Genomic DNA, 27,590 nt, shown 5'->3' with positions numbered 1-27,590 from the left:
GGATGAGGGTTTTGGTAGAGTGCTCGGAAAGAAAGGGGCGGATTTTACGAATGTTGTAAAGAAAGAAACGACAGGTCTTGGCAATCTGCTGGATATGAGCAGAGAAGGAGAGAGAAGAGTCAAAGATGACCCCAAGGTTTCGAGCTGAGGAGACAGGGAGAATGAGAGAGCCATCAACAGAAATAGAAAACGGGGGGAGCGGGGAGGTGGGTTTGGGGGGGAAAATGAGAAGCTCGGTTTTGGTCATATTTAATTTCAGGTGGCGTTGAGACATCCAGACAGCAATGTCAGACAAGCACGCTGAAACTTTGATTAGTGATTATTGCTTATTAAGAGCTGTTATCAATATTGATTAGCTTAAGCCAATTACATTATAGAATACACCTGGATTTTGGCACAAATCTCTAGGCACGCTATATAAAATCTGGGGGGGGGGGGGGGGGGGGGTTAGAGGTAAGCCTTATTGGTTACACGAACCGAGTAAACATCATTTAGTAAAAGGGCCTCTCAGTGGCGTACCAAGGGGGGGGTGGTCCGCCCTGGGTGCACGCCGCTGGGGGGGGGGGGGTGCCGCGCGCCTGTTGGCTCCGCTCGTTCCATGCTTCCTCTGCCCCGGAACAGGTTACTTCCTGTTCCGGGGCAGAGGGAGAATGGAACGAGCGAAGCGAGAGGCGTGCGGCACCCCCCCCCCCCCCCAAGCAGGTAAAAATGCACCGCGGGGAGGGGGGGTGTCCTTTCGCCGGGGGTGGGGGGGTCACTGCACCTGGGGGGGGCACATCAGCGATCCGCCCCAGGTGTCAGCCACCCTAGGAACGCCACTGGGGCCTCTAAGTGAACGAAGCTGTTAATGCATATTTCAGGCCTGCGCTAATGGCTACCACATGCCACAAAAAAACCAGCAAACTAACACCTGTTTACGAAGGTGTGCTATAGGCGCATTAGCATTTTTAATGTGCGTAGTTTACACGCGTGAAATGCTAACACGCCCACAGAAATGTATAGGCACATTAGCATTTAACGCGCCTTAACTTAACACACCTTAGTAAACATACCCCTAAAGGTTCTGTACTAAATGCTTAGCACAGGGGTGGGATGCAAGTATGGAGTACATATTGCAGTCGGCACACAGTAATTATCCCAGGCTGTTGTCTGTGTAGTTAGCACAGATACAATTAATATTTCCTCGAAAGAAAGTGAAACCGTTCCAATAGCTAAGTAACGCACGATAAAGAACCAGCTCTGTCTGGGAACTGTATGAAACTTTGCACTTACTGCGTTTCATTTCTGCTGTTAAAGTGCAAAAACCGACTGCATTTTAGTAAATAGGTCCCTTACTATTTCTGGTTCCCAACTGAAAGAATGCTTTTTGCACTTACATGGCTCCCGACTGGCCCTAAAAGCCTCAGCACTGTTTTAAGTGAAGTAAATAATGGGGTTAATATACAGAGCAAGTTAACTGGGCAGGAAAGGCTTCTTTTGGTTAAATCTTGCTAAAGGGCCAGGAGTGGATGTTCGGCGGCACCTAAGCAGTGTTGCTGATCATCTGCTCTGAAAACTGCAGCATTCGCTAGTTAATGCTGGGGTGGTCCGAGGGCGAAGTTAAGAGTTATGTAGGCACTGGTAAGAACATAACAGTAGCCATACTGGGTCAGACCAATGGTCCATCTAGCCCAGTATCCTGTTTTCCAAACAGTGGCCAAGCCAGGCAGAAACTCAAATTGTGGCAACACTCCATACTACAAATCCCAGGGCAAGCAGTTGCTTCCTATGTCTGTCTCAATAGTAGTCTATAGACTTTTCTGCCAGGAATTTGTCCAAACCTTTTTAAAACCCAGATATGCTAACCGCTGTTACCACCTCCTCCGACAAGTTCCAGAGCTTAACTATTTGTTGAGTGAAAAAATATTTCCATGTAACTTCCTCGAGTGTCCCCTAGTCTTTGCACTTTTGGAACAGGTAAAAAATCAATTTACTTCTACTCGTTCTACACCACTCATGATTTTGTAGACCTCAATCATACCTCCCCCTCAGCCGTCTCTTTTCCAAGCAGAAGAGCCCTAACCTTTTTATCCTTTCCTCATACGAGAGGAGTTCCATCCTCTTTATCATTTTGGTCGCTCACCTCTGAACCTTTTCTAATTCCGTTATATCTTTTATGACATATGGCGACCAGAACCGAATGTAACACTTAAGGTGTGGATGCACCATGGTGCGAAACAAAGGCATTATAGTATTTTCGGTCTTATTCACCATCCCCTTCCTAATAATTTCTAGCATCCTGTTTGGTTTTTTTTGGCCGCCACCGCCGCACTGAGCAGAAGATTTCAGTGTATTATCTACAACGACACCCAGATCTCTTTCTTGAGCGCTGACCCCTACAGGTGGACCCTAGCATCAGGTAACTGTGATTCGGATTATTCTTTCCAATGTGCATCACCTTGCATTTGTCCACATTAAATTTCATCTGCCATTTGGCTATAATATGATGATATTCAATGCCAGTGCACACCTACCTAACTGGGCAAGGTGGACTGCAAAATCCTGAGAGGTGTCGAACAGGTAAAAGTGAATCGATTTTTCACTCTTTCAGAAAGTACAAAGACCCAGGGAACACTCAATAAAATTACATGGAAATACTTTTTAAAATAAGAGGAAATATTTTTTCACTGAAAGAATAGTTAAGCTCTGGAACTCGTTGATGGAGGATGTGGTAACGGCAGTTAGCTTATCTGGGTTTAAAAAAAGGTTTGGACAAGTTCCTGGAGGAAACGTTCATAGTCTGTTATTGAGATGGACATGGGGGAAGCCACTGCCTTCCCCGGGATTGGCAACATGGAATCTTGATACTATTTGGGTTTCTATCAGGTACTTGTGACCTGGAACGGCCACTGCTGGAACTTAAGCAAGATACTGGGCTAGATAGACCATCAATCTGAGCCAGTATGGCTATTCTTATCATCTTGTAAGTAGTCCTAACTTTGCCTGTTAGCTATGCAGGCATCATCAAAGACCCTGATAGTTTGTGCTGTGGCCTGGCACTAATTTAGCCAACGGCAGCCGAATACTAATGCCAATGTATTTATTACATATGGCTGACAAAACATAATTCTGTTAATGCATAATCCTATTACACTTAACAGTTTATTAACACTTTATCTGCCAAAGAGTTTCCTGAACCCAAATGGCAAAAAAAAAAAACCCCAAAAAAACTAAACCGAGCATAACATTATTTATTTGACACTGTAAAGTCAAGAACTACACAAAAACCATATAATGCTAAATACAGAATTTATTTAAATAAGACCTTCAAAATTAACATTTTAATCTAGATTTACTCCTGAAAACACACAAGGCACAGGTCTGATAGAGATTAAAAAATTGGTCACTTTTCCTTATGTATTTAATAACCTAAAATAAAACAAGAATTCTGTGTTCATGATTCAAAAGTTTATTTTTCTTTATGCCTCACGAATTTCATGGTGACAGATAAAAATCTTACCTAGACCATCAGTGCATTTCCACATTAATTTGCTCTTGTCTCAGAAAGCAGGCCTGCCACCACTAACCCAGTAATGACTATTCAGAAGCATTTTTTTTTGACTACTGAAACGTTGAGAGAAAGTTTGAAAATAGGGTACAAGTCATTACTGAAGTTTTCTGTTGCGACAGGAAACACTTTTTTTTTCATTCACAACGGAAGGGAAGTGTATATTTAATTTATAAATACAGCTACAAGTGTAAAAAAATAAAACCAGAAAACTATTTATAATTGTACTTGAGGCCGACGGCTCCCTGTTGCTACAAACGAGTGGAAATCAGTGCAGTCCAACAATTTCCAATAAGTCTAGATGGACGTCTGTTCTTCTGCATCCACTCTGGGGAATTTTCTGCTAAAGGCAGCTAAATCAAGATTTCTTTGGTACTAAGAATAAAATAGGTTTGCTAATTCCAGATTATTTCCATGGACAAAATGCACTCAAAAGGTTTTAACACTGTATTGTTCACAGTTTTGCTGTAAATAATCACAATCCTGTTTGTAACACAAATGTGCTATTTTCAAACTGTACAGTGTAGACGTATCGTACAGGAGGACTGTAAGAGGAACTAATCTAACTGCTGTGAGAATTGATAATATCTGTTGGTATACACAGAAGAAAATCAAATGGAGGCAAAATGGAAAATGAAAAAAAAAAAAACTTCGATAATGCGCCCCCCCCCCCCCCCCAAACACAATAATAAAACATCATGCAGGGTGCAGTTTAAAAACATGCCGCCTAAAAATTTGGATAAATGTATAACGGGGAAAACTGGTTCGCAAGATGCTCAAAAGCAATTCATGTTTTTAGGATCTCAGCAAGTCGCCAAGAGAAATTAGCACTCCAACATGGATGTCTGTGCACCCCCTCTCATTCAGCAATTTCCCTACCAGTAATCTTACAGTATATGTGCTATTATCAGTGCAAGATCAGATGACTTGATTACTTAGGCTATGCAGTGCAATTCCTCCTCTGTTGGCAAAGATAGTGAGTAAATTTCAACATGATAGGAATGTTTAAAAAATATATGTATATAATATTTATATATATCTATATTACAACATATCTTCCACCAGCCAATATACCCACACGTACAGCAAGTCTAGAGCAGTAGCAGCAGTGGCATTTAGCCATATAGGAGGACAGTATGGCTACTTTACAAGACAAGTTTTCTACCTTAATGAAAACAGAAATATTACACTAAACAGTGGAAAAATTACTTGTTTCAAAACAAAATAGAGAATTTAGACAGCCAAAATAAGGTATTTTGGGGGGAGGGGAGACCACCATGATGGTTTACTTTGAGTACTAGTTGCCCAATCCGAACACGTTAAATATCTAAAACCAGCCAGTGTAGCGCTTCAGCAAAGTCTCTGTCCTCCTGCTCAAACATCTCATGAGCCCAGGATGTAGAGAAGTGAATCCCCTACAGTACAGTCAATGTCTCGACCGTCCACCTTCAAAGGCATGATGCTCTTTATGAGCTAAATGGGGGAAAAAAAGAAAATATGCATCAGAAAAGTTTTAACAAACATGAACAGCAGAAGAAGTGGGCTTTAAGCTTTGCTGTGTTGCACAACTGAGAAGAGTATGGCTAAAAAAAAAAATGGCCCCAGTGAGATGAATTATTCCTACTCACACTATACAAATTGGCCTCACAATGAAAAGCACACCGACACAGTTACTTTGCTTATAATATTTAATTTGTTTGAGTGAAACGACACACAGGACAAAGCTGTAATGCCTTCCCTTTTCAAAATTTCCCCATCAAGAAAAGGAGCAAATGCAAAAATATTCATTCCCCAATTCCTTTCTCATGCAACATCCTAATATAGAAAACTAGTAAAAAAGGCCTGTTTCTCAAAAAAATGAAACGGGCGCTAGCAAGGCTATCTTGTAATGGTGATTATGTTTTTAAGGCTCTCGTCGAAGCGATTTCTCCTCTCTCCCCTGCCGTCCCCTCCCATGTCCAGCGATTCTTCCCTCCCCTCTTCATCCCCTCCGTATCCAGCGATTCTGGCCTCCCCTCCATTTCCAGCAATCCTCCTCTCCCCTGCCCTCCATGACCAGCGATTCTCCTCTGCCCTCCCCTCCATATCCCACGATTCTGGCCTCCCCTCCATTTCCAGCGATCCTCCTCTGCCCTGCTGTCCCCTCCATGTCCCGCGATTCTGGCCTCCATGTCCAGCGATTCTCCTCTGCCCTACCCTCCCATCCGCATCCCGCGATTCTGGCCTCCCCTCCATTTCCAGCAATCCTCCTCTCCCCTGCCCTCCATGACCAGCGATTCTGGCCGCCCCTCCATTTCCAGCGATCCTCCTCTGCCCTGCCGTCCCCTCCATGTCCCGTGATTCTCCTCTGCACTGCCCCTCCCCTCGATGTCCCGCAACTCTGGTCTCCCCTCCATGTCCAGCGATTCTCCTCTGCACTGCCCTCCCCTTGGTGCCCCACAATTTTTGCATCCACTCCATGTCCAGTGATTCTCCTCTGCCCTGCCCTCCGTATCCCATGATTCTGGCCTTCCCTCCATTTCCAGCAATCCTCCTCTCCCCTGCCCTCCCCTCCGTATCTCACGATTCTGGCCTCCCCTCCATTTCCAGCGATCCTCCTCTGCCCTGCCGTCCCCTCCATGTCCCGCGATTCTTCTCTGCACTGCCCTCCCCTCGGTGTTCTGTGACTCTGGCCTCCCCTTCATGTTTTTGTTGCTTAAACAAAAATGGGTGCCAGAAAAGATCAGTTGCAAGTTCTATTGTATAAAGAGAGTGCGGCCTTCATAAAATAGTGCTAAGCGACAATTCTCTGGGCGCCAGACTTACGCCTGCTGAAATCTGGTGTAAATCCAGGCACCCAAGTTGGGTGTGCCGACCCATTATTCTACAACATTGTATGCAACTTTTTATAATGCCCCTGACCCGCCCATGCCCACACCCACTTTTAGGTTGCAAGCTATGGAATTTATCGTTTATTCAATTTGATGTACTACCCACCTTGTTAACAAATCGAGGCGGTTTACAATAAAATCAAAAATTTAAGAACAGAAAGGAACTAAAAAAAAAAAAAAATAGGAGAGATACAGCAACTACCCCATACACCCACACAGGAGACCAACCGATCACAGAAGCACGCTCACAATCAGCGTGTTACCTTAACACACAAAATCATTTATTCCGACAGGGCTCTCTCACTCAACTGCAGGAACCACACACTAAACCAAATACTAGCTGAAAAAAATTTAGGCCCCAGAATTATAGAATGGTGCACAGCCAGATGCATGCGCAAATCCTAACTGGTACTGGTTAACAACTCATTACACAATTACTTTGTGCACAAGTATCGGGAACCATATACATAATGTAGGGGTGTGAGCATCTGCTCTATCTGCAACAGTGATGGCAGAAGTTAAGCTGCCATGTGTCAACTGATAGGCTATGCAGTTACTATGTGAATCAGCACAAGTTAATTCAGATGTTAACTGCACAGCTCAAATTATATATTCATTTGCTATTCTAACATTCAAGACCATACATCTGTGGTGTTGATCTGTGGCACTTGACACTTAACAAATACACCTGCTCCCCCACAAAGTAAAATCACAGGATGCGCTGCTACTTCACTGCGCCATCGTGAGGCAGATGGCTCCGAGTCTGGGTAAGGTCCCACTGCCGATTACTCTTAATATTTCTTACCTTTCGTATGTGTGGAAAAAAAAAAAATCTTAGGTGACGTATAAAGTTACATCTCTCAGACTGGATGGAAGAAGTGTCAGACCGCAGCAATGATCAAAAATGAATCGATGAAAGAAATGTATTAAAACCAAATACACTTTTTTCCCTGGTATCTCAGAGCAGGTTTTATATTAAGTTCAATATCTATATTTTAGTATAACAATGGACTCAATTTCAATTTTAGCCTCTCATATTTTTGGTGATTTCTAAGTTCAAGACGCATGAAAATATTCAGGCTGCAGATGAGCACGGATACAGATGTGTATGTACAATCCCACTTTAAAACAAGGGGGGGGGTGGGGGGGGGAAGCAGGGCAGCAAGAAGTATGTATACTTACGTTTATAAAATACTGCTTTGAAAGATATTTGTGGAAGAAGTTCATAGATCTTTTCTAAAACAGTAGCCTCACTTGCTACAGACGCGTTTCCGTTCCACACTTGAACAACATCTTCACGATCGCGAACGCTGACACTCACGCCTATTACTTCATCATCTAGGATGGGTGGGTAGTGTACGCCAAACAGAAAAAGGCCATTAGTAATAACATCTAGATAGACAACACTAGTTTGGAAGGAAAAAAAAACAAAAATGTTTGCCTCAATGGGCCAGATTCTAAAAATGACGCTCAAAAACGGGCACTGGAAAAGATCGGTGCTTAGTGACGATTTCCACACCCTAACTTTGGGTGCCAGACTTATACCTCTTGAAAACCGGCGTAAATGCTGTCACCCAAATGACACGGAGGCCCATTATTCTATAACAACCTATGCAACTTCTTGGAATGTCCATGACATGCTCATGCCCTACTTATGGCCACACCTCTTTTGAGTTGCACATTATGGGATTTTGGCACCATGATTATAGAATAGCATGCAGCCAGATGCGTGCACGAATCCTAATTGGCTGTTAGCTGACAATTATATTGCTTGTTAAAAGCTCATTACCCAATTAAGTTTTGCAAATATCTCAGGATTGTACCCAAATCTGGGCACTATATATACAATCTGGGGGAATGTGTTTTACAAGCTTTGGTTGGGCAACTTTTTGTAGCAAAAGTTTCAACTTAGGCCAAACATTTTAATACTTATATCCCACCTCTTACCAATATTTCAAAATTGACCAACATACATACCCAACTGAAACACAACTAAAACTCTTACGTGTCATTTTTAATAAACATCTGTCTTTTGAAAATCAAGTTTCAACAGTCATATCAAAAAGTTTTAAAACTTTATGGAAAGTGAAAAGGACTGGAGATTATTTCCCCAGACAATCAATTCATCTTTTAGTACAATCGTTGATACTGTCCCAGTTAGACTATTACAAAGCAGTTTATGTAGGTGCAAAGAAAACATATTAAAAATCGCTGCAGACCATGGCAACGAGATTGATATTAAAAAAAATAAATAAATATGAAAAACTAATCCCACTGCTTGTAATGTTACACTGGCTCCCAATTAAAGCCAGGTTATTTTTCAAAACTAGAACTCTTAGGGGGGGGGTCTTATAAAGTTTAGCTCAAGTTATCTGCGGCAGGTCTCATTTTATTCCTATGGTCCCTGCTGAAGAGAACTTGAGCTAATCTTTAGTAAAAGACACCCTTACTGTTTGGCATGTCTCCTGAATACATGCTAGATGAGGTATTAACGAGAAATGCGAGTACAGGAACCAGAGTTTATCTACTAATTTATTTACCTAATTGTAAAACTTTAATTTACAAGACTATTTACGCTGGTGGATTCAGCTATCTGGGTTCTAAATGGTGGAATTCAATACCAAAGGATATACGAAGTATTGCAAATTATCTTCAGTTCAGAAAAGAATTAAAAACCTACCTTTTCAAGAAATCGTATGGTTAATTGAATCTGTTACTGATGTGTAATTTTATAACTTAAATGTAATTTTTTCCTGTTAATTGTAAGGCACACTGAACCGAAATTTGTTTTTGGATAATTGTGGGATATAAGAATGATAAGTAAATACTGATTAAGCAATTCCCATCAACTAACAATTAAGATTTCCATTTATAGGTTCCAGAATTACAGATTAATGCCACACCAAAGCTCAAAGCAAGGGAAGACAGACAAAACAGAGGGGTGCAAAGAGGAGGCTCAACAACAAAGGCTTTACCTTGTGCACAGGAATCCGTAAACTGCTCCCCGATGGTTGCGAGTAATAATTCTTTCCACACTGCAGGCTGAAGAAAACAGCAAGGCAAATGGTTTGCAAGATCCAATATGGGTGTTAAGCAAAGAGAAACCATACATTTGTAGGCTTTATTCCCTACTTTAGCTTCCAGGAGCTCAAGTACTGAATAAAGCCTGCAAATTTCATACAGTCTGCTCTTTCTCGACACACTGTAAGCTGAACATTTTAATAACCAAAACTCACATTGAAAATTAAATATCTACCTATAACTCACATAAATTCTCGCTTGCATTTTTTGCTAAGGTCCCTGGCCACATGAATCAGTAAATCAACTGTACCGTCACAGCTTATTTATTTGTTACATTTGTACCCCACATTTTCCCACCTATTTGCAGGCTCAATGTGGCTTACACAGTGCCGTGAGGCGATAGCCACCTACGGTGAAGAAACAAATATAGATTGAAGTTATTTACAATGAAATAGATATAAACACACACATCAAGGGATCATAAAGAGGGAAGTTATATAACGAATATAAAGGAGAAGCTGAAATTTTACTAATTCACAAGAAATTTCATTTTACTGAAGTGGATGAATCAGATTGAACTGACTAAAAATATCTCACACATGTTTAGCAATCTTCCACTTTCTATACTTGTGCAGAATCTGAATGAATCATTGCGGTGCAGTACACTGCCGTTTACAGGGAGTGCATTAATCTGCAAACTGCTAGATTTGCATTCAGATTAATTAATTCAACATACTGTTTCTGCTGCTTTCCTTTTCTCCTTATCGGGCACCGCTAACCGGATAAGCACTGGAGAGGCCGTCTTAAACTTTATCCAGCTAGCTATTTGATTGCACGAATACATGGCTTCATGACAACTGCGGCAGCCAGTGTTTTGCTTAATCACCGACGTCTGTGATTAAATACTGACCCCCCCCCTATATTTTTGACAAATATTCAAGGCCAACTTTAACCAGGAGGGAATACCAAAAAGTAGAAACTGAACAATCAGATGATGAAACATTTTTACTAGATTAATCCAGAGCATTTCTTTCGCGGACAGAAATCAAGTACAAATGAGATTCAGGGATGAACATTGTGTTTCTTCTGCTTATACAGTATCACCCTGTGTCCTGCACATTTGCTACTTGATATCATAACCTTAAGTTCAGGGAAAACCAATGCCTGCGCCACGTAATGTTAGAAACCTTAAAAACAGTTGTACCTTTTATTCATAGCAAGACATATTTCTTGTGAGTAATTCTGGGAATTTGTTTCCTTCTAATATACATAGGAACGCAGGGCTAGATTTAATAGAGCTTGCTACCTCACTGGTATGTGCAAATGCCGATAACATGGGATATTAGTAAGTAGGTCCTGCTGTATAAACATTAAACACTAATACACATTAATATGGCGCTGATTGGTAGTAAATCGAATCCTCACCATTGTAAGCCCTTTAGGGACGGAGAATTACCTACTGTACCTGAATATAACCACCTTAACTTCAGGAAACTACTGAAAACCAACTTGTTTAAGAAGCCCTACCCCCATGACCCAAATTAACTTTCTACTTCCTGCGACACAGCAAAATATGGACCGTACTAGACTTCTATCACCACCCCCCTCTTTATTTCTTTGTTGCTTTATACTTATGTTTCTTACATACTTACTACTATATGTAGTATTATTGTATTATTGAAGCGGAGCCTACCTTTACGGTATTGTGCAAGCCACATTGAGCCTGCAACTAAGTGGGGAAATGTGGGATATAAATGTGTTAAATAAATAAATATAACTTGCTGTGACAAAGTTCTAGCAGTACAAACTCTATATTTAAGTCTGAAAATTAATTCTAGCATTTAGGTCTCTACATCAGAGCAGTCCCAGTTATTTAGCGAATGTGATTTTGTCCTGTCTTCTAACACATATGCTAACATCATTTAATTAGTGTCAGTCTTGGTCCCACCCTTGAGGGCAACACTTGACTCCACAGGGCAAAGTGCTTTTTTTTTTATTCCTGCAGCATCGCTCAAGACTAATTTTCCCCTTCTGTTACATGCAGAATTGTATTCCATCACATTTAAAACAGCTTTTAACATGTTATTATTTTCAAAACCGCTTTTGGGGCCTAGTGTGTGGAACAGGCAGGTTAAATTGGCCACTTGTACATACCTTGTCCTTTATTTATATTTTGCACTTAAATCTATTCAGCTTGGCTTGTTCTATTTGGCATGATTGCAATTCTTGCCCTATTTTGATCTGTAGGTCTTTCCACAATTTCTTATTATTGTGAACTGCTTTGATCTGTGCACCAGTAAAGGTGGTATGTCAACTTTCCTTTATGTATATCAAACGCATGTTTGAAAACGGTAACGGAATTCAAACATGTGTGGGATATACATAAAGGAATCCTATGCAGAAGGAATGGATCCTCAGAAGCTTAGTCGAAATTGGGTGGCGGAGCAGGTGGGGGGAAGAGGGGTTGGTGGTTGGGAGGCAAGTATAGTGGAGGGCAGACTTATACGGTCTGTGCCAGAGCTGGTGATGGGAGGCGGGACTGGTGGTTGGGAGGCGGGGAATCCGGCTGGGCAGACTTATACGGTCTGTGCCCTGAAAAAGACAGGTACAAATCAAGGTAAGGTATACACATATGAATTTATCTTGTTGGGCAGACTGGATGGACCATGCAGGTCTTTTTCTAACTGTCATCTACTATGTTTACTATGCATGTTTACACAGCGTCACATTCTCACAACTGCAGTTAGTATAAAAGTCATTCTCAAGGTAAAAATCCAAAAGCAAACCATTCCTTTCAAATGTAATCATTTTACAATTATAACCAATAAAACACACCACCACCTACTAAGCCAAAAGTAAAATCCTGATTGACTCTGCAGGAATGAAAAGCCTGAGCCATACCGTGCTCTCTTTAGGGACCTTCATTTTCCACACACCTCCTTTTGCATTGCTTTCTTCTTCCCTGGTACAGGGTTAAAAAACAAAACAAAACACCCATTACGATCAATCTTTGAAGAAGAATGAAAAGGATAAAAAATGTACTCATGCTGGAAGTTTGGACCTCTATCTAAGCAAAAAGGTTACTCGTCATGTAAACATCAACAAGGAAGATAAAAGGCCTGGAATCACTGAACAGAAGGTGGTGCTCATCACTACTGTAACAGACATATGAAGGGCAGCATTAGCAACTGGGTAAGAGACACGGGGAGGAGTTGCTATTGGTTTAGTTAAGAACTCATATGCTCATCTGTCCAAAAATGAAAAACTTCAACCGGGCAGACCGAAGAGGCCAACTGGCCTTTACCCACTTTCATTTACTAATATTACTGCTGTGAGTTGGTCCATCAGAACTCGTAAAGAATACAACACAGAGACAGCTATGGCTCGGTAAGTGCAGGTGTACAAAATCATAATGTGGAATTTTAAACCCAATTTCTTTAGGGTGCTGCACACACTTTCTTCAACATCGCTGACCTAAACTTTTCAGCCTGAGAAACAATTCTACATGAATTGAATTTGTCCTTTGTAGCACTGTTTACATCAGCGGCGCCAGACCTCGGCGGGAGGGGGGACCAGAGCCCAAAGTGTGTGTGTGGGTGGGGGGGGGGGCACGTTTTAGCCTGCCTCCCCAGTCGCCGCCACCCGCTCCCACGCCGCTTCCCTGCCACCGCAAGGTACCTTTGCTGGTGGGGGCCCCCAAGCCCCACCAGCTGAAGTGTTTATCTGTGCCGTGCTGGTCTCGCACTTGCTTCCTCTTCTGTTTTCAGCGCGCTGTGCACTGCACGCTTGTTTTAATGAAACTAAGCATGCGCGAGCATGCTCAGTTTTATTAAAACGAGAGCATGCAAGGCGTGACTGGAAAAAGGAGAGAAGGCAAGTGCGAGACCAGCACGGGACAGATAAATGCTTCAGCTGGCAGGGGTTGGGGTCAGGGACCCCCGCCAGCCAAACTGGGGGCCCCAGAGCCAATTTAGGGGGCCACTGGTTTACATTCATAACCAAATGAGCAATACTGATTTTTAGTGAATTTCATTAAGTAGTCACCGTTGTCAAATGACAGGCCGTCCACAAGTATTGATTTATTCATCATCCAAGTAACTCTATAATTACAGAATAAGATGCTTACCAAAGTGGTTTTCTTTCTCCTCGCATCAGATGATAGCTACATCTCAGAGGCAAATTTGACACAGGAGGAATATTGTTATACACACTCCAGAAGCTCTTGAAGAAAGAAATGGTTACATTTTAGTCAAGTCGCACACAACTGCAAACTATTGGGCTGTTTTAACATCTATGAAATGATCCAGCTATCATATAAAGGCCACTGTGTAGATTGCGCCTGTTAACCGTATGCAACTCTAAATATATTTGCCTGTTGCCCACTCCAACTCTGAAACATAAACCGAGTGTTATACTTAACTTTTTTGTTATGCTACTAGTAGTAACTGCTAGAAAAGCGCACACAGTTCTTCAGACAACACTGGCCAGCAGTTTTCTCCACAAACCTATCCACCTCCTGTCAGGTGCTACACATATTCCATTCCTGAACAGGTATTTTCACTGTGAATCTTTAATGGAGGAAGGGGGGCTCCGGTGAATTTTACTCCTCTCTGTGCTGAATGGCAAGCTGTACTTTAGCTGTAGATTGTTTCTCTTGACGCAGAAGTACTGAATTAGAAACAAATGCTAGAGGTAAACCACTCTGGGAGACACTGCTATTTGCTTTAACCCAGGCTTAACGTAATATTGCTTTCCTTGAAGCAGTTGCAGAAAATTGTATACTGGTGAGCCTTTCACATTCTCCAATAGAAAGAATGGTGCAGAATAATATCACAGTACTTAACATGTGAGGATGCCAGACACTTTTTCTAGCCAAGAGAAACCATATTTAACTTACTGACTTCTGCTGAACATAAAAATTCAAGCTAGATCTAGTCAACATCGGAATAAGTTAACATACATGCAAAGGAAAACTCTAGCTGGATGGATGCCCAGATGTCACTTGGGGTCACAAAAGAATTTTTCATGACATTACCATTTTATAGATGTTTGTAGCACATGACTGGGCAATGTGCAGAAGTTGAAATGAACAGACATTGACAGTCCCATCTACTCAGGTAACAATATTCTCTGATCCACAGGCTTAATTTTCCCTAGTTGTCTTTTTTTTGTAAGGGCCTTTTCCTCCTGTTCCTCCGAGCTTCCAGTTCAATTAACATGTTTCTACTGGCTACAGCCTTCATTCAAAAATACACAGGTTTCTCCCCCCTCCCCCAATCAAATGTCTAGACCAGGGGTTCTCAATCCAGCCCTCAAGACACTCTGAGGCAGTCTGGTTTTCAAGATAACCACAATGGATATAGATGAGATAGATTTGCATGCACTGTAGGCAGATCTATCTCATTTATGTTCATTGTTGGTATCTTGAAAATCTAAGGACTGGGTTGAGAACCCCTGGTCTAGGCCAATGGCTCCCAAACCTGTCCTAGGAGACCTCCCAGCTAGTCGGGTTTTCAGGATATCCACAATGAATATTTATAAGAGATTTGCATGCACTTCCTCCACTGCATGCAAATTTATCTCAAGCCATTTGGCTTCCCTTCTATAAAAAGGTAAAAAAAAAAATGAAAATGTTTGAAATTCTATTTGTTTTTCAGGCTGCTAAACTGGGGAAAGCTATATTCAATATTCTATGGATTTCTTATAATTATTTAGATTTTAGGAGGAAGACTAACTATTCTTTTTTGTAGATTTATATTAAAAAGCATGACTACAGTTTTACACTTTCTATCATGGAAGATTATTGTATTTTCCTTTATTTTTCTTATGTAATTACCAGAGATTGAAATTTAAAAAAAGGGGGTGAAATTAAAAATAAAATATCTGAACACTTTGTGCTATTTAGGAGTTAAAGGGCCCTGTTTACTAATCCATGTTATAGGTGCATTAGCGTTTTTAACACGTTAACTATGTACGTGCTTACAATATCCCTATAGGCTCCTACACGGTTAGCACACGCGCTAATTGTAGGCGCATTACAAATGCTAACGCACCTTAGTAGACAGGGCCCAAAATATGGAATAATTTACCAACTGAAATTAGAAGAATTAGCTCCTACCTCCTATTTTGTAAATATCTGAAAACTTGTTCGTTTGGGATGCAGGAAATGGATTCAGCTTTATTGGTTACTTTTAAAATCATATTGTAATTTCCCTATTTGTGGGTAGTAGCTTTCTTATCGTGATCCGCGTTGAATTCTTTTTAGGAAATATCATGGAATATAAGACATTTATAGCATGGCACAGCATTGCTCTGGCTTCTTTTAGGACCCTGTTTACTAAGGCAAGCTAGAGGCGCATGATGTTTAGCACACGCCAACCGTGTAGATGACCATAATATTCCTATGGGCGTCTACATGGTTAGAAAGCTAAAAATGCTAGTGCACCTTAGTACACAGACACAAAAGAGAAGGTAAAACAGCATACAAAATAATACAGAAACAAAAAAGCAACACTGGGCCTTCAGGATTGAGATGATCAAAGTCTCTTGTTTATTAATTGACGGATAGACCTGACATGGGCCGTGTTTCGGCGCACTGACGCCTGCCTCAGGGGTCAGCTAATCCTGATCAAAAAATTGTAGGTGGTACTGTCACAGTGTAGCACCTTTGATGTAGAATGGAGTCTCAATTGCTCCGAGAGCCTAATCAGCATGGAAACGCTGTCAGTCTAAAAAAACCGCCATTCCACATGCCTGAGGCAGGCGCCAGTGCGCCGAAACACGGCCCGTGTCAGGTCTATCCGTCAATTAATAAACAAGAGACTTTGATCATCTCAATCCTGAAGGCCCAGTGTTGCTTTTTTGTTTCAGTGCACCTTAGTAAACAGGACCCTTAGTTTGCAAACCGCTCAGAACTGTTAAGGTGGTAGCGGAATACAAATTTTGATGTTATGTTATGCAAAATATTTTCTAGTAAAAAAAAACCAAACCAAAAGTGGAGAAACTAGATCCGCTACAAGGGTAATGATAAAAAAAACAAAAAAGTAGAGTGATCAACACCGAGGAGGCGAGTAAGAGATAAAAAAAGTAAAAAAACTTAAGGCTCGACACGGAGCCATGTTTCGGTGAAAAACACCTGCTTCAGGAGTCTACAAATTAAAATGAGTAAACAATTACAATGCATAGAAAATGACAATGCATAAAAATAAATGCTATTTTCTATGGCCATTCTAGAAATAAAAATAAGTATTAGCCAAACTAATAAGCAGCTAGAACCAATAAACACTCTAATGCCAACCTATGAATATATGTTTCAAAACTTACAGAGCAAAGATTTGCAAAACAAAACAACAAAAAAAACACCACAAAATGTGAAAGTAACAGAAGATGTGCAAAGTACCATTAACATAAAGCACAAGGCCACCGATCACTAGATCTTAAAATGAGAGTTCTGAATAGTGCAATTGGAATACTTTCCTCAAGTAACTAAAAACAGTGGGTGTTTATATAATGGTCCTGTAATTCTCAGATATGCGCATTAAACATTCCTCTGTCTCACCCAATTCAAAAATTTTTTACACTGTCATCGTACAAGCACAGAATTAAAAAGCAGAGGTGAAAGCACTGTTTTGTTACTTTACCTGTATTGTTTGCACCGAATAAATTTTTTTCAGATTGGATTCACATTCAGCTGCTGTGGTTCCAGGCAGTGACCTAAGAGAAACACATGCACACACCATCAGCGCATTCAATGAATATGCGCTCCAAATGGTGAGCAAGTCGTCGGGATTTGTAAAGAACACAAAAAGAAAATGTACGTCTCAAATTATTTTCACTGTATTTTGAGGAACCACTGGGCGGTATATCAAATTGTATAAAGATTCCCTTTGAGTAAGGAAATATTAGTAACTTCGATTTAAAATAGAGGCACGATTCTAAATGTAAAATACATGCAATTACCACTAGGTGGCAATGCGCTCCCATCTGTAATACATTATACCAGCAACACGTCAAAATAAGTTGAAAAATAAGCTGCAGGTGTTCCAGTAAAGTGACTGCAAAACTGACTATACTTTAAGGAAATGAAGGAAACAAGGAAAGGAAACCAAACTATACAGAGATGAACATACTGGACGTTTGTGAATACTGGTAGTACATTTTGAATGTTACTCTATAAACAACTGATGTACTGTGACAGCTTGAAGAGGAACAATGTGGGTTCTCAAACCTGAAAAACATGCATATAATATATATATATATATATATATATATATAGCAATACGAGTCAACAAATTGTTCTGTATTCTAATTTGATCATTTAGCACAAACAGCAATTATCAGGGCTCTGTACGCAGACTTTGTTTACATGTTAGGCTGCAACCCAGTGGTAACAGAGGAGAGCTGTCAACCTTTACTGTGTTTTTTCCTATTATCAGGCAAAGTAGCTTTAAAAAGCAGTAGAATGGGCTATCGTCACACAGGAGAAAGTTAGATAGGCACAGAGCAACATTTAGTTGACCCTACTCTCCTAGTACACCTGCTTTGAAAAGTGGGATACAATAGTACCCCTTATGTAGAGAACACATTACGATTTTGGGACTCATTCTAGGACCTATTGGAAAATATATGTGGTTTAATGCCTATATGTAACAATGACCAGTTCCAAGCCAGGTATTTACTCTCTATTTTTAAGTACTGGTGGAATAAAGCCATAAGACTCTAGGCTTGGGGGGGACGGGACACATTGCATTGTAAGGTTCTAACCTTTTTAATTTTTATGTTTGATATGTGATTTGCATTTTAAGTCTTTTGTATAACATCATAGAGGTAGTGACACACTTAGGAACAGGTTATTACTGGTTTACTAAAGCAGCATTCTATACATAAATGTGTGTACAAGGAGACAGATCGTAAGAACTCACTTGTTAATGTTTAATAATTTGCAAATAAGCTGATGGAACTAAGCTGACCTACAAAAGAGAAAAAATATTTAGACATTTTTTTCTGGGATCAAGGCAAAAAAAAAAAAATGTTCTCTTGTAGCTGGCTTTCGCTTTCATTTTATTTTGCTGATTTTTTTCTTCATTTTTGCTCACTTTTTTGTAGTTTTTGTGCTTGAGTTTTTAAATTTGTAATTTTTTTTTGTCTTCCCTCTTCACCTCACTAGCTCTTCTATGGGCAAGAGTTGTATTTTAAGGCCTTGTCCTTGTTTTTATACAGGTTATCCCCTCCCAACAGAAGGAAATAAATATTACTATTTTGTAAATCAGCCTCCAAAAACTACTACTACTACTAATCATTTCTATGTTACAGAGCAGGTCCCAGAGTCACTCTGACTTCAATAATATCTACTTGACTTTTTTTCATTAATGATTTCACTCTGCCTTACAAGGGCTGACAAGAGGTACAAAGCACAATATTCCTTCTGATTTTCTTCACACCTTTTCAGTGAAACACAACAAGACAGTTAATTTTTCAGGATCTCCAAAATGCATAGGCATGAGAACAGTTGGGTTGTAATCCATGAGGATGGAGCTTGGGGGCTCTTGGTTTAGAGGGTGCAGCTTGTATGAGTATCTGAGTATATAGTTCTAGGAAGAACTATGCTAGGCTGCAAAACCACAGTCCAACTGTACACAATACATACAAAAGATAAAATGAAGAAAATGAGATCACCAGTGAGGTGGCTGATGGCACAACTGAGTCTAGTTTTCAAATCATTTACAACCCAAATAAGGATTTCCAACTTCAATAAACAGCTGTAACTGCATTCCTTATACCCTTTTTAAAAAAAATTTATTTTGTTAAGGTTGATGTATTGAATTTCTACAGGACCAATTGTGCTGAGGTTATTTTTCATCTTATCCACTTAATACAAGTAACCAAAATAACAGTGAAATTAAATGTATGGCCCTATTTAATGAAGCATTTTCACCTAAGACCACCCATTAACCAATTTAATGTTCTTGCTAAATGTTAAGCAATTAAAATGAAATTTGCTCTGATTAAGCAGAGCCTATCTACACGTTTCAAATCATAGCTGATGTCAGATTCCGATGTGAACTAGACTGTGAATCAAAGAAAAAAAACGATTCTCTTTCATATGTTCTAAAAGTTTAGAAATCATTCAGTAGGATTGCATCAAAATACCAACCTATTTACTGATTTAAGAATACATTGAAAAGTTAAAAGCCAAAAAAGACACAAGAGATGCTGCAGATACAGCAAGTGTTACATTATCATGAAATAGACTTCTAGAGCACTGCGTTCCTCTAACAGAGAATAACATACGCCTTACTGTATCAGATTTCTGCAACAGTTACAAGGATAGTATGAAGCAGAACCCAGTGAAGGCAATGCTTAATGTTTTGCTTAACCATGGGGGGTGGAGGAATCAGATGACAAAAGAAACGAGCAGTTCCGAGATCAGGGTCGAGCAACGGCGGTGGGTGAAGTGGGGACAAGATGTTTATAAACGTGAGCAAAAAGCACCCGTCCATTATATGCAGCACGTGACGTCACGGCACGCGCTGGGCTTCATCAGGGGAACGAAGAAGGCAACGGCCGGGGGGGGGGGGGCGCCTATTCAATTCCCTCTCCCCCCACCGCAGGCGGCAGCAAAAGGAGAGAGAGCCACGGTGAGCGAAGCCGCGGCCTCCCCGGACTCTCTCGGCCTTTACCTATCGAGCCAGAAGGTCCAGGGCGAGTGGAGCGGGACGCCGGGCTCCGAGTTGTGGCTGGCGGCGATGCTGTGGTCCAGCTCCTGGTGGTTGATATGGATGCCCCGCTCCTCGTCCTCAGGCTCCCTCTTCCGGCTCTTGCCGCCCGGCTCCGCGTTCAGCGGCAGGTCGGGGTCGGCGGGCAGCGCCATGTTTCGCACTTCCTGCCCCACCAGGCCCCAGGAGGACGCCGCGCGCGCTGCCCCCCTCCCCGCCTCAACGCTGCTGAGTCACCCCGCGCGTCACACGGCGACGTGACGTCAGAGACCCGACCAGCGCCGCAAATAGACGTCACTAACTGGCATAGTACCTGCAACTCGAACGTGGTCAGCCGCCAGGAGGTATAGAGAGATTTTGGGTTTCTTTGAAGGTCTTTGTCGATAAAGACCCCTCGTTACTGTAAAAAACCCCCCACCTCTTCGATGCTGCTTTTAACTCTTAAACCTTATCAATAGAAATCAACAAAATAAAACATGGAAAGAAAATAAGATGATACCTTTTTTATTGGACATAACTTAATACATTTCTTGATTAGCTTTCGATTAAGGTTGCCCTTCTTCGTCAGATCGGAAATAAGCAAATGTGCTAGCTGACAGTGTATATAAGTGAAAACATTCAAGCATTACTATGACAGTCTGACAGGGTGTATCCCTGAGGGACGGTGTAAAAACCGGCTACAGCGCCTGATATGTCCTAACCCTTATCCCATACTTGTCCTGTCTGTCTGTCTGTCATAATTAGATTGTAAGCTGTATTGAGCAGGGACTGTCTCTCCATGTTCAAGTGTGAAGCGCTGCGTACGTCCGGTAGCGCTATAGAAATGATTAGTAGTCAGTTCAGAAAGAGGCAAGGGCGGAGGGGAACTGAATTGTTGACCCAGTTCGGTTCCGGGTTGGTCCCAGTGGACTCCCACTTTCAGTTTTGCTATGAAAGGTAGGATCACCAATGCGCAGCGCTTTCCAAATCTGTTCTGAGGATCTCTTAGCCAGCTGTTGTGGGTTTTTTGTTGGTTTATCTCGTACAGTGAATATATGTGAGGTAAATTTGCATATGCTGGGTCTTCCATGCCTGTTTGCCTATGGAGATCCTAAAATCCCAACTGGTTGTGGGGTTCCCAAGACAGGTTTAGGAAGCCCTGTCATAGTGGCTTGAAACCAGAATCGGTTGTCAACATTAAAAACAAAGCTATTCAGTAACCCAGTTTTTCCAATTGCGATACACCAATAACACTGAAATCCTTCCTAACTGCTAGAAGGCAAAATAAAAATATCCTCAAAGGCGTGGTATCCAAATGTCAAAGGAGGTGAAGCTTTGAAGTTTTTCACTGTTGCATATCAAATGTATTCATAGAAACATCAGTTTGTAAAGAAGCTTGTGAGCCAAACCTGGTTGTTTTCAAACACCCATTGTGAGCAAAGCATACAGGAAAGCTGCAGAGCATGATTTCCTTAGGGATTATGTATTGGGACACATTCTTCAGAGTAAATTGACCATTCAGAATTGTGGTAAGTTTTCTTGCACTTACCGCGATTTAACAGCAAAAATTAATGCATGAGAAGTGCAAAGGCTGTGATGTGATCAGTGGGGGCATGCCCAGCGTGTCTTCAGCAGTTACTACATCAAAATGGCCTTTACTGTTTCATTAAGACTGTTTGCATTTAACTTGGATGCATTTGACGCCTTGTCTTCAGGAAGCAATGGGAAAATTCTATGTCACTGAAAATTCAACACTATATACTGTAAAAGGCATGTGCCTTATATAGAATGGTGCTTAGGTGTGGATCCCTTGCCAAACTTTCGGATGCTGGACGTAAACCAGCTGTCAATGCCGCTGCCAAAGTAAGGTACGCTTAGTCCAAATTCTGTAATTCTGGATGCAGTTTTTTGGAATGCCCCTGACACAACCCCTGGCCATGTCCCCTTTTCACATACATGCTAGAAAAGTTGGGCATCGATCCTTATGGAATAGCGCACAGCCAGATGCGCGTGCAACTTCTAATCAAAGCCAATTAACTGCAATAATTTATTTGTTTATTGCATTTGTATCCCACATTTTCCCACCTATTTGCAGGCTCAATGTGGCTTACAGAATCCTGTTATGGCATTGTCATTCCAGGATATCAGATACAATTGGTGATATAGAAAGGTTAAGTATGGGAAAAAGAAAAGATTGGGGTGGATGAGGATAGATGGAAGACCTTCCTACAGGGGTGGGTTGGCAAAGTGATTTATTGGGCTATGGGTTCTCTTTGTAGGTCTTGTTGAATAGATATGAAAATTGGTTATTAGACCCAATTATTGCAGTTATGAGCTTGTTAATTAAGTTGTGCTCGCATCTTAGGCATGCACCCACATTTTTGTGCATAACTTTGGTCGCAATATATAGAACTGGAGGGTAACTGTACATGCAATAACTGTACAAGTGACAGCGTATGGTAAATACCAACACCTAGGGTTACCATATTTACAGGGACAAAAAAAAAGAGGACACAAAAAATAAATGCATCCCCGCCTCCACCCTGCCCCTGCTGTGCTGTGCTGCACAGTCACCTTGAACCCCAAAGAAAGTCAGATTCTATAAGCAGTGAAAATACTGGTAAAAGTAACAGAAATGCATTTTCTTCCATACTCTACATAACATAAGAGTAGCCATACTGGATCAGACCAATGGTCCATCTAGCCCAGTATCCTGTTTTCCAAACATTGGCCAAGCCAGGTTCCAAGTACCTGGCAGAATTGCAATTAGCAGTCAACATTCCATGCTAAATGCAAAATTAGATGTACATTTTCCAAAAAGAAAACATCCATTGAGCAGCATGCCCCCCTTTTCTTTCCCTCCCATCCATGAGCAGCATATCTCCCTCTCCTGTCCATCTTCTTCTATCCATGTGCTGTATTTCCTCCTTTTTCCTTCCCCCCATGTACGTTCCCCTCACTAATCTTTTATCCAGCCCCCCCCATCCATCCATCTTTTTTACAGCCCCCTCCCTCCATTCACCCACCCACATGACTCTATCCATCCACATCCCCTTCCCTCCATCCCTGGTGGTCTAGTGGCCTCTTTGGGGCAGGAAAGAACCTCACTTTTTCCTGCTCGCTGCCACCGCTGTTTCAAAATGGCTGCCGAGACTTCAAGTGGTGGCCTTGCAAGACTTTTGCAGAGTCTCATGAGGTCACTGCTTCAAGTCTCAGCAGCCATTTTGAAGCAGCTGTGTCAGCGAGCATGCCCGAGGAAGCAGGCAGGAAAGAGTGTGATTCTTTCCTGCCCTGTAGAGACCACTAGACCACCAGGACATATGCTTGCAGTGCTACTATCTATGGCTCTCAGAGTGCTGCCGCTGACTGCTGTGTTTTCCTGACTCAAGGTGGGCTATGGGTGTCTTCAGTCTCATGGCTTAGGGATCACCATTAACTAGAGGAATGGTGCACCCAGCTGGTGGGTGGTTCCGAGGCAAAGGTGGAGGGGCCAGGCCCACCCATGGCTACCTCTCAAGGGATAGTAAACCTATGATAGTTTTTCTATGTATAAATGAGAATAATAGAAAAACAACATTGAAAAACTTTTAGGGAATGGGGTAATTGATTATAAAATTGGGCACAGTCACAGCCTATGATTTGGGAGCAGTCTGAAGAGTGAGGCTTCTCTCTTTTGAGATTTGTAAACCTTTGTATGACACTAGGAATGTGCACAGCCAAATAATTTTCAGTTTATTTTTGGATTTTTCTAGGTTTTTCTCTATTTTTAGGTGCTGATTTTTTTTGTTTCTTTATACATTAATTTTGGTAACATTGAACCTTTTAATCTGGTTACTTTAATCACATTGTTATTATTGAACGTTATATCTTGTCCTTGATCTTATATACCTGTTTGAATTATTTATTTATTTCTTCTAATTCACTTGATATTTTATTTATTTACTTCTAATTTACTTGATATTTTTATATACCTTAATAATTGTAACACCACCCTGTACTTATCATTCCGTTAATGGTGATCGCCATTGCGGCATAATGTAAGCCACATTGAGCCTGCAAATAGGTAGGAAAATGTGGGATACAAATGCAGCAAATAAATAAATACAATTGTGTGTGTGTTTAATTCATAGGCATACATGCGTATAGTTGAGTTTTCCATGTACTAACATTTTAAAAAGGCCTCAAAAAAATGCTCCCAGGTCAACTCCTAGCAGGTACCACATGCTGACAACATTAGCAAGTGACCTGAATAAAAATAAAATGTGAAAATGCCCTAAAATAATGCCCAATGTTGGCTTACTGCTTGCTAAACAGGAAGTACCACTGGGCTACCGTAGCAGCTCAGCGGTACTTCCCACCCCCAGCATTCTGTCATATCCGACGCTACAACAAAATATATTAATTTTTGTAGCGAAGGGGTATACCCAGTGGTGATCAGGCAGTGCCATGTGCTGCCTGGTGACCGCCAGGTTAGCGCAGGAGCCCTTACCACCACCTCAATGGGTGGCGTTAAGGGCCCTCCCCAAAATGGCCACGCAAGAGTGGCCTAGTGGTTAGAGTGGTGGACTTTGGTCCTGGGGAACTGGGTTTGATTCCCACTACAGGCACAGGCAGCTCCTTGTGACTCTGGGCAAGTCACTTAACCCTCCATTGCCCCAGGTACAAATAAGTACCTAAGCCACATTGAGCCTGCCATGAGTGGGAAAGCGCGGGGTACAAAAAAATTTTTTTTACTTGCCACACAGCCATTTCCTGGAGAAAAGAAATACTACCCTTTTACCAGCTGGGGTAATAGGGGGTCTCAGCGCGTGTCAAAAAACATGTGCTGATGCCAGCACAGGCCCCCTTATGCCGCAGCTTGGTAAAAGAAGCCCTGAGTTTTTTCTTGGCATTTGGGTAATCAAGCGTCCAAAATTGTAACACGATTGCACATTCCTATGTGGCATTTCTCTTACAATACTTTTAGTTTGCTTTTTAGCAGTTAGGATGGGGGTCAGCATTTTTCCAGTTTCATGGATTTATAGGTTACCCTGTTAATATGGAAAATTTGTTTCCCGCATTGCTCAGGTAGGTTATTCAATTAAGCTTCTTTCTGCTTTTATTTGTTATCAATAGAAATCAAACAAAATAAAACATGGAAAAGAAAATAAGATGATACCTTTTTTATTGGACATAACTCAATACATTTCTTGATTAGCTTTCAAAGGTTGCCCTTCTTCGTCAGATCGGAAATAAGCAAATGTGGTAGCAGATAGTATATATAAGAGAAACATCAAAGCATTACTTTGACAGTTTTCTAACCCATTATAAACCATAAAGTTGTATTTCTCTGTTTATTTCTATGTTTATTACCCTCCTCTCACCTACCAACACCCATCCTGTTAGAATATCAATGAAATGCTTTGATGTCCCCATGCACACCCCCACCCTCCCACTCTGTCAGACAGTCAAAGTAATGCTTTCATGTTTCTCTCATATATACTATCTGCTACCTCATTTGCTTATTTCTGATCTGAGGAAGAAGGGCAACCTTCGAAAGCTACTCAAGAAATGTATTAAGTTATGTCCAATAAAAAAGGTATCATCTAATTTTCTTTTCCATGTTTTATTTTGTTTGATTTCTATTGATAACCTTTAAGAGTGGACTAACACAGCTACCACACCTCTCTGCTTTTATTTGAAATTTATGAATTACTTCCTATTCCTACTGTCTTAGCTACAATTCATGAAACTAATTTTGCCTTCAGATATTAATAAAAGAACCCACTCTGAATACCTGCTTCCATCACTATTCTGGAAGGAAGGAATGTGTGAAAGGACATGACGCTAATTGGTACACCAACGAAATAAATACATTGAATAAAACAGTCTAGCAATCTAATCCTGTTACTTCATGTCCTCTAAATGTTCTACTGTGTAGGATCAAACAGCAGCCGGTTCATATCGCATTTCACAAGGCCGTTACATAGTGCCCCGTGGATATACTTAAATTCATTGGCAGAGTATCTCTTTACCAAATGAATAATCCCATTAGATTATATGCATTTTAATCAGTTTTAACAGTATTAGTAGGCAAAGGAGGTGATTTGTTTTTCAAGATTCTAGAACATGTGGAAACATGGGGGGTCTTTTGCAACGGCGTGCTACTGTTTTTAGCGCATGCAAATGTTTAGTGCACGCTAAACACTAGTGCGCCTTTGTAAAAGTGGCCCATACTGCTAAAGGATTTTTTTTTGTTTGTGATTAAAAAATAGCAAAAGCTTTCAAAGAACACTTCAGGGTTATGTGCTCCAGTCTGTAGTTCGACAACCCTTTATAAGTTCTTACTGTGCAGGCGGGATCCATGTTATCTTAATGATGCAGGCAATTGAGGGATGGGAGAAACAAGTCGCCAAGTACAGCAATGACCAGATGTTCTGAAGAGGCCATCATATCATTTACAAGATTTAAAAAAATGACATCAAAACAAAAATTACCAAATTAGGATAGAGACATGCGAAAGGAATAAATAACCCCTTGATCATGACGATATTTTATTTCATATAAAAAGAAATTTCTAAGAAGCACTGCTGCTTTAACTTTCCTTCGCCCCATAAGCTGTAAATGGTACATAAGAATTGCCGTACCGGGTCAGATCAAAGTCCAACAAGCTCAGAATCCTGGTTCTAGCTGTGACCAATCCAAATCGCAAGCACCTGGCAGATTCCAAAACAGTAAATAGATTTCCATGCTGCTTACCCCCACGGATAAGCTGTTAATTTCCTCAAAGCTGCCTTAATTATTAGTTTATGGACTTTTCATTATGGACTGATATCATTGCTTTTCCTTCCATGAAGACAAACTGACAGGTCTGTAGTAGTTGGCTTTCTTCAAATTCCCACTTAAATCCTGTCTGTTTATAACAAATCTTATTCCCCTTCCCTATCCCAGATTTATGCATGTGCCGCTGCTTATGGGGTAAAGCAGATCTTACTGCCCATCTTGAATGGGTTTAAGGCATAAGGCAAATTACACATGTAAAGGGTAATTCTATAAGCTGACACCTAATATTAGATGTCAAACATGCATGTAGGCAGTGGCGTATCCATTCAAGGTGTGTGTTTGTGTGTGTGTGGAGAACTACATTCAAAGTGGTTTACATTGTGAAGAGCAAAGAAACTACAAGCCCCAGAAGGCAGTGCAGCACCAGAGAGATTCAGAACCAAGGAACTACAAAGCCCAGAAGTCAGGGCAATGTCAGAGAAACCAGGACCTAAGAAACTACAAGGTCCAGAAGGCAGTGCAGCAACAGCAGAGGGATCAGGTGACGGGAGAAGATTCTATGCAAGAGAGGGAGGAGCCGGGGTGTGATTGGGAGATGGAATCAGATGGGGGAAGGGAGGAGCCCCTAGACCGAGAGGAAGGGGAGGAGAGAATGGAACTGGAGGAGGTGGAAGGAGGGGAGAATGAGGAGGAAAT

At 41.2% G+C, this 27,590-nt stretch overlaps 1 protein-coding gene and 1 long non-coding RNA gene across 2 annotated transcripts; one reads left to right on the top strand and one right to left on the bottom strand.

The window, feature by feature from the left end:
- Nucleotides 1-3,432: 3,432 nt before the first annotated feature.
- Nucleotides 3,433-20,390, bottom strand: EIF4E3 (eukaryotic translation initiation factor 4E family member 3). Its single transcript, XM_030205729.1, has 7 exons — nt 20,118-20,390; nt 17,079-17,151; nt 13,565-13,659; nt 12,340-12,400; nt 9,393-9,459; nt 7,600-7,755; nt 3,433-5,020 (listed from the first exon to the last, which is right to left on the bottom strand). The coding sequence occupies exons 1-7, from the start codon at nt 20,306-20,308 to the stop codon at nt 4,974-4,976; spliced, it is 690 nt and encodes a 229-aa protein (XP_030061589.1). The 5' UTR covers nt 20,309-20,390; the 3' UTR covers nt 3,433-4,973.
- LOC115471855 lies at nt 4,013-27,590 on the top strand. Its single transcript, XR_003942433.1, has 3 exons — nt 4,013-4,094; nt 7,520-7,527; nt 27,577-27,590. It is a non-coding gene; the product is annotated as an uncharacterized LOC115471855 (long non-coding RNA).

This window comes from Microcaecilia unicolor, chromosome 6, assembly GCF_901765095.1.
Source record: "Microcaecilia unicolor chromosome 6, aMicUni1.1, whole genome shotgun sequence".
Taxonomy (NCBI): domain Eukaryota; kingdom Metazoa; phylum Chordata; class Amphibia; order Gymnophiona; family Siphonopidae; genus Microcaecilia; species Microcaecilia unicolor.
This window is presented reverse-complemented; position numbering and strand designations above follow the sequence as displayed.